This window comes from Phytophthora infestans, genomic scaffold, assembly GCF_000142945.1.
Source record: "Phytophthora infestans T30-4 supercont1.17 genomic scaffold, whole genome shotgun sequence".
Lineage (NCBI taxonomy): Eukaryota > Oomycota > Peronosporomycetes > Peronosporales > Peronosporaceae > Phytophthora > Phytophthora infestans.
In genome coordinates, this window is record NW_003303742.1 from 1,777,114 (window position 1) to 1,785,322 (window position 8,209).

The window sequence follows — 8,209 nt, forward strand, 5'->3', positions numbered from 1 at the left end:
ATGAACACAGTCATCTTGATGTGTTCATTGAGTGGGTTTCCCACTAGGGACGCCGTGAGCTCCCGTATCTCTTGCACATACTCGTGCAGTTCGCGTCTTCCTTGTTTACACGCGAGGAAGCGCGAACGCTGGCGGTACTCGTAGTTCGCCGGGAGGAACGCGGCTCGGAGCTGTTCGCACAGCTGAGCCCAGGATGTGAAACATCCAGGGGATGTCGCTTCCCGAGTGTACACCCAACTCTTAGCACGACCGCTAAGGTTGGAGAGTGCAAAAGCAACACGCAGTTGCTCGGTCGAGATCAGAGCCGCGTCCATCGCAAGCTCTACTTCTCGGACCCAGAAGTGAAGGTTCTCGCCTTCCTTCCCTTCATACGGCTTTACCTTCAGCCGTATTGGCTTCGGGTGAGGCGGGTTTGCTCCCGCCGCCGGAGCCTGCAGGTTCTCCCGCACATGCGCGATGAGGCCCTGCTCGTACGCGTCGAATGCATTGACGCGCTCGAGCTGCTCAGCCGGTGTTGATACCACCAGGCTCTGCAGGGCCTCCATCCCGAAGATGCCTGCCATCTTCCGAACCGACTCGAACTGAGAGTCGTTCATATGGGAGAAGTCGTTCCTATCCATGGCAACGAACTTCGGAGGTTCAGGTAGTCTACCCGCGATGGCGTGGATTGACTACAAGTGCTACCAAGTGTGACGGGGTCACACAGCACCTTGCGCTAGAGGAAGTTATCTTCCGAGAGTATACAAACTCTCAGTGAACGGCAGTTCACAGGTCCTCTCTTTAATTAAAGAGAGCGAAGTGACCTAAATAAGGTAGATTGTAAACTGAGTATATTTATAGGTAGGTTAAGTTTGTGGTTAATACAAACTATCAGTTACCTATAGAAATGCAATGTCATTTAACCAATGGTTGGTTTTGAATGACCTTGGTACCTTGTACCAAATATCCCGGAGTATGACATGTCATACTCCTGAAGTGTGAAGTGTCACACTTCATGTAACCAGGGTACACTTAGTGCTACGTACCCCGTTACATCCCCAGAGCCTCGGGGTTCCTGAATCACTCGATTTCGACGAGTCCGATCTTCTCACGTAGCTCCTTCACCAGTGGCGCCGGTAGCGCCTTCGTCAGCAGGTCGGCAAGCATTTCCGCGCTAGCCACATACTCTGGCACCACGACGCCCTTCTTGGCGCAGGCTTGGATGAACTTGAGCTTGACGTCCACGTGCTTCGTCTTGGCTGAGCTTGATTCGCTCTGAACTTGCACGATAGCCGCTTGGTTGTCCATCAGCATGGCCATAGGCAACTTGGTGGCGATATCCAGCTCACCCAGTAGCTCCTTCAGCCCGAGTAGTTCCTGAGCACCCACTGTCGCAGCGACGTACTCCGCCTCGGTCGTCGCTAGTGCCACTGAACTCTGCTTCTTGCACTGCCATGACACCGTCATTCCGTTTACTTGGATGTTTGCGGTCGCTCTTGTCAGCTGCAAAGTCGGCGTCCGTATACGAGTGCAATCGTAGTGGTAGTCTTTTAGCATTGTCGTCGCCGGACATATTCATCTTGTGCGATCTGGTGCCACTCAGGTACCTGGCGATGCGTTTAGCCAGCTTCCAATCCGCCATCGTTGGTGCATGAGTCTGTCGCGTTGCACAGTGTACAGCGAACATAATGTCAGGACGCGTGCATCTCGCAATCCACAGCAAGCTCCCCACCAGTGACTGGAAATTTGTCACCGTTGGTCCTGCGGACGCGGTCTCCTTTGTCGTGTGCGGAATTAGTTCTGCCAAATCTGACTCTGCCGCGTCTTCTCCTCCGATCGGCGATCGCACCGAAGTTGCTTTGTCCAACCCAAACTTGGTGAGCATCTCGACGATTGCAGCCTCTTGGTCAAACCTGTAACCACTGAGCTCGTCGTACTGCACGCGCATACCAAGAAAATTGCTGGCAACACCGAGATCCTTAAGCTCCAGAACGGACTTGTCAGCGAAGAACTGGGAAACCCTGTTCTCGTCTGTGCCAGTAACCAGCAGGTCATCCACGTGCATTCCGACGGCCGTCATTCCGCCGCTGTCAGCCTTGAAGTACAGGCACGCGTCCGTAATGCACTGGATGAACCCAAGCTTGACCAGTTCGCGATGAAGGTGCACATGCCAGAGGCGTCCTGCTTGTTTCAGACCGTAAAGGCTCTGACCAAGAAGTAGGCCAACTTCATCCACGCTCTCAGCTCCGAGCGTCTTCAGCTCTTCCTCCGTGATAACGAGTCCGTTGGGGACGAACAGCAAAATCTCGATACCCTCCTCCGTTTTCGCCTTTACGAACGCGTTTGGAACGTCGCCGTGTCTGGCAGGCACCTTCCATATGATCGCAATGACGAAGATGAACTTGACACTAGTCATGGTAATCACAGCCGCGAACACGAGAAAGAAGCTAACGCCGAACTTTTGCTCGTTGCCACAGGCGACTAGTCGAGCCTTGTACCGCTCGATCAAACCCGTGCCTGTTCGTTTCTTCTTGTACACCCACTTAGTATGCAAGCGAATGCTACCAGGCTCGAGCTTGACCATCTTCCACGTGTTATTCCCTGTAGAGCTTCACGTTCTTCCTTTCCGCTGCCTCCCAAAGCGCGCTCTCGGCGCGCTTCCGCGCCTGCCTGTAGTTATTCGGTTCCGGGTCATCAGCGTGGGCATTGACGTCCTTAACTTCGGATACGGTCAAAACCACAGGGTCAGTGTTCAGCCTCGACTCGTCAACCTCCACGTCTCCATCAGATTCAGCACGGCGGCGCGACTTGCAGCGTGAGCGACGAGATCTTCGTGGTGTGGAACATGGTGCCGGTGGCGTCGTCGTTGTGGGAGCCTGAACAGCTGGTGGCTTCACATCGGATTTCTCCTCCAACGCGCGGATGTTCTGCACATGCCTCGTTGTTCTCCGAAGGCAGGTACACCTTGTACCATTTGGTAGATTTGTCCTTGCCGACGACGACGCCCTCACACGCCCTCTTCTTCATGGCGCGCTTTCCGGGGTCACGAAACACGGAGCACTTTGATTCAAAGATGCCAATGTCGCGAAGGTTTGGTGCTTCGCCAGTCAGCACTTCGAGCGGCGACTTACGATCCTCGTTAGCGCGTGACGAGCTCCGGTTCAGCACGTACGTCGCGTACTCAACCGCGTCACCCCAGAAGCTCGGCGGCAATCTTGCACCGAACACAATGTACCGAGCCATGTTGAGAACCGTGCGATGCATCCGCTCCGCCTTGCCGTTTGCAGCTTGGTTGCCGACTTCTGACACCTGACGAGCCACTCCGTTTTCTTTGCAGAAGAGATCCACGTTTCGGCACTCTCCTCCACCGTCCGTGCGGAGAACATGCATGCGAATGTCGAACCGTTTTTCGAACTCGACAAGAAAGTCCTCGAGCTTCTTTGCAGCCAGGTTCTTCTTTTTTGCCATGAACACCGTGCAGTAGTTCGACTTGTGGTCCACGAAGCTAACCATGTAGCGGTTACCTTGGCGGTCGAGTGGCGTCATGGGACCCTTCAAGTCACTGCAGATGCCTCCTCCGACTTTGTCGATCGGTGCATGTTCCCCGGTGTCCTTAGTCGGTTGATTCGCACGAGTCTGTTTACCCTCAGCACAAACCATGCAGGGCTTACGGTCACAATTCGATATCTTGATGCCGGATGCGGGGTCATTTGCCATACGCTCAATAGTGTCCAATGCCAAGTGGCCGAAACGTGCATGGAAGCCCATCAACGTGTCCGTGGCGACGCCCGGCGAGGCTGTGTCCGTACTCGTGTCAACCACGTTCATGATCAGCTGCTCCATCTTAGCATTGCTCGTAGCTACCGATTCAAGCCTAGCCACAAGCACGTTGTGCTTTACGTCGACATAGAATACCACTTCGTTGCTTTTCATCAACACCAACTTTCCGCTGCGCTTGGTGAGAGAGCATCCCTTCGCTATCAGCCGTCCGTATGAAATCAGGTTCTGCGCGAGTCTCGGGGCGTAGTAGACCTCACTGAGCTCCACCTCAGCCGCGACTCTGTCGACAATAGCTCTCAAAATCACCGATTCTTTCTTGGCTACGTATCGTTCGACCATCCGGTAACATGCCGGTGTCTTCATCAGAGCACTGCACTACGTTGGCCAGTAGCGCAGGATCATTGACAAGATGTCGGCTGGCACCGCTGTCCAGAATCCAGCTCGTAGCGTCCACGGACTTGAAGTCGTTACCGGCGGCAAGTGCGAACTTTACTGGCTGGTCATTGTTGCTTCCAGCGGAACGATCTGGGCAGTTCTTCTTCAGGTGTCCAATCTTCTTGCACTTGTTGCATCGCCGCGTTTCCTCTTGGGACTCAGCCACTGCGTTCACGACTTCCTTACCAAGATGCTTTGGCGCTCGATCTTCATCGGTCATCTTCTGCGCCCAGACGACCAGTTCGCTTGCTTGTTGGAGAGGATCCGACCGCGTGATGTCACACTTTCCATCAAGGCGTGCCTCAAGTCCGGATCCGAAAACTTGACGATGTTCTCCAGCACTAGCGTTGGTGACGCGTTCGTTGCCATCATGAGAGCATTTAAGCACAAGAAGTGCTCATTCCACGAACGCGACGGGTCCTTCTTCGCGCCAAAGAGCTTAATTCCTTGTTGAGTCGAGAGCGCCCGCTTGAACGACAAGTGCATCTGATCCATCACAAACCAGAGCGTCGGCTACGTGGCCCACCAGCGCATGATGTGCTGCTGGAAGAAGAGCTCAGCTTTACCACGTAGATGCTGGCCGAGCTTGTTCACCTTGTAGCGCTCAGGCCAGGCGTAGCCACACGCCTGCTCCGCCATCTCGATCTGCTCAATGAACAGCAGCGCCCACTGCTCGAAGCCGCTCCCAAGTCCCTTGTAGACCTCGCTGCCGTCGAAGTTTCGCATGAAGAGCTTCGCATCCTTGGCAGGAGGCACTCTCTCGTTGAGATGCAGCGGCGAAGGTCGATGTGCTTAGTACTGCGCAGCTGGTTGTTACTGCGGTGGCGCCTGTTGAGCTGCTTCTTGGGCCTGAAACGGTGTGCCTCCTGCTTGTTGCCCAGGACCAAGACCACCATACACCCCAGGTGTCTGCGCACCCATGCCAAAGTTCGACGCGCCGAGCCCATGCAGCTGCATGCGCTGCATGCCCAAGCTGCCTCCGTGCTGCAGTGCCTGACGGTACACGCTCTGGGCCAGCCTAGCCCGCACCGGGTGGCGTGACGGCCGCACGCTGCTGGTGCGTCTCCAGCGACCGCTCTAAGCTGTCCACTTTGGCTGTGAGCTTAGGGATGAGAGCCGCAAGTGCTCCAGCGTCCGGCGTGACCTTCTCTTCGTGATGCTCTTCGCCCCTTTCGTGGGCGGCGGGGGAGGCGGGGACTGCTTCCCTAGCAGCGTCTGCGTCTGAGTTGTTGACCATTGGGCAAAACCTGTTGGTTTGGCACTTGCTCGGCAGAAGGTAGAAGTGAAAGCGATAAATATATTCAAAGGAGTTTTTAGTTGGATTCTACATGCACACTACACAATAACCTGAAAAGACACGCGCCTACACTCGATCTGATTGGTCCCAATAGTGAAACCAAGTCAAAATGTCGTACCTTCAACATTGTCGACTCGACACTTGCGTAAAGGTCCTTGGGGGTCTGGCTTCCGGTCGCCTGCCCGTTGGCTGGCTCTTACATCAATATCCAACAACCTTTACGCGCTCGTTTTGTTCGATTCGTCCAGTAGAAAGTTTAGCTTTTTTCTCTGGCGGTGCGTCCTGGTCGTAGCGTTCTTTATGCGGATCAAACCCAAAGCGATGGTTTCGTCCATGGTAGTCCAGGAACTATTACTACTGTCGGACGCATGCTGCCACTTCTTTGACGGTGTTTTTCCCCTCCAAATCTGTCGTGGTATCCACATCGGAATCCTGTAAATCGACCCTTTTTGCTGTTTTGAATTGGTAATTCGAGCACAGATAGAACAAATCGATGCCTGCCTCTTTTTACCTTTTTTGCGTGGTTTTACGCTTCGACCATGCTCGATCTAGGCTTTAAAACGGATGGGTTTTGTATTGTGCTCTGCAGATGGATTGTCCATCTGCAGAGCACAATACAAAACCTATTTTTAAGGTTAGCTTTTCTATATATTACAGCTAAAAGCCTAGTGTCTTCGCTTCAACTTCGTGTCTGAATGTCGCTGGGGTGACCTAGCGCCCCTGCAAATCGTACGAATACATATCGTACCCCTTTTAAGTATGTCTAATTGTCCAGATTGCGATAACGATGCTTACTACAGCTACCGCGAGCCTTGCCGACACTTAAAATCGCAGCAAAGAGGTGCTTCAGCTGCCACTACTTTGTTGGCAGAGCACAACGAGCGCGCAATCCATCTCTCTTTAAAGAAAAAAAGAACTATTTGTTCGAGTTCACACAATCAAAAACTCATCAAGCAAAACAGCTTCTGTATTCACCAAAACCTCTTGTATCCATTGAGTGGATGAACAGCATGGGCTACACGTGAACGCAGAACATTGCGCTGGCTGAGTTTAAAACTATAGCAACGTCGAGAGGGGACCCTTTTCCTCCGATACACCATAGCGTGAAACTGGCACCGCCACATTTTGACTTGAAAGCTAGTATCGATGGCAGCCCACTCGGCAAAAGCACCATTATATAAACGCAAATCTTTGTCAAGCGCAGAATATTGGTATAACAAATCGATTTTGTCATAACGCCTGCTTCACTGTGATAAAATCGAGGACGGAAATTCCTCGTCCGGTTGGTGAATGATCTCAGCCACGAAAGAAGATCCAACAATTTGTTATGCTGAATACCATTGACCAACCTACTTCGCCGCTTTGTAGAACAAAGTCACCAACAGAAACAGAAGTAACATTCATGCTTTTTTTAAAAGATGAATTGTATTTAAATATTTAGCTTTTCGCACAATCTGGATTTAGTGTAGCCCAAACGCTAGCCACTGGCTCGTCCCCCCCTTCAGCACAGCCTCACCGCAGCATGCCAAAGGAGTCCAAGCACGGACTTGCTGCTCGCTCTCGAGTACTAAAGGCGCGTAGAGAGGGGCGTGACTGGGGAATCGTCGCGGGATGCAACGACATCCCGCCCTCTACTGCCTGCAATATCGTCGCGCGCTGGACACCTGACGTAAAGAAGAGAGGCGGTGCTCGGGCGGTCTGCACGGAGTGCACACCCGAAATGGAAGATGCGTTGGTGAAGTACCTGGAGGAGAACTGCCAGTATACACTCGCTCGGATGAGCGACATGATACATTTTGACTTCGACTTTAAGCTAAGGACGTCTCTAATCAGTAAAAAGCTGTGTGATAAGCTTTATACAGTCAAATAGGTAAATGCATGTACATGCACTAAGGTTCCCTCACATTTAAACACATATACTGTATATTAACAACTGATTTTACGTGTATTATACCGTTATGCATTACAGGTCCGTGTTGAGCCTGAAACGTGCAATCGCGTCGTAAACATTGAAAAGCGTAGGATACATATTCGCTGAGGAACTGCTGAAGGAGGAGCGGAAAGGGTCTTTTATAGTTTACTACGACGAGACCAACTACAACTTGTACTGCAAGCGGTCTGAAGGACGTGCACTTGTGGAGAGCGAGTTATTGTAACGCTACCACCCTCGAGAGGCGCTAATCCGCATCTCCAATGCGCAGTTTCACCTGAAGTAAGTTTGGTGCACTTCGCCATTCGGCGCGGGAGCATCAGGATGGAGGAAATCGCCGCGTTCATGGACGCTGTCTACGAGGCTGTGAAGGCCCATAATGCCTACCAAGAGCACTTCCAGGGAAATACCATTGTCATCGTATGGGACAATGCCCCCGCTACAGCAAGACGGAGGACATCGTTCAAAAGCGAGATGACCTGATGTTTTTACGGCTAGGCCCTTACTCACCCATGTGTAACCCGATTGAAGGTACGTTTACGTGACTATCGTCATTGTACTTCGTGTAACCACATTCCTTTGTGTACTAACAGGATACTTCAGCGCTTTGAAGGCGCGTATCAAGGTATATCTTGCCCTCAATCAACACGAAATGCTCGACGCTCCGTATGGACAAAAGGCAGTGATGCGAACGCGGCTTCTTGAAAAAGCAGCAGAGCGCTCTGTGAACTGCATGGACATGCGTCTAGTGAATACGATGGTCGGGCGCGGTCCGAAGTGTCAAGACC

General features: G+C 52.4%; 1 protein-coding gene across 1 annotated transcript; it reads left to right on the forward strand.

The window, feature by feature from the left end:
* Window positions 1–7,013: 7,013 nt before the first annotated feature.
* Window positions 7,014–7,904, forward strand: PITG_10129 (uncharacterized protein; the record flags this gene model as incomplete). Its single annotated transcript, XM_002902610.1, has 2 exons — window positions 7,014–7,323; window positions 7,693–7,904. The coding sequence occupies 2 exons, from the start codon at window positions 7,014–7,016 to the stop codon at window positions 7,902–7,904; spliced, it is 522 nt and encodes a 173-aa protein (XP_002902656.1).
* Between the last annotated feature and the right edge of the window lie 305 nt (window positions 7,905–8,209).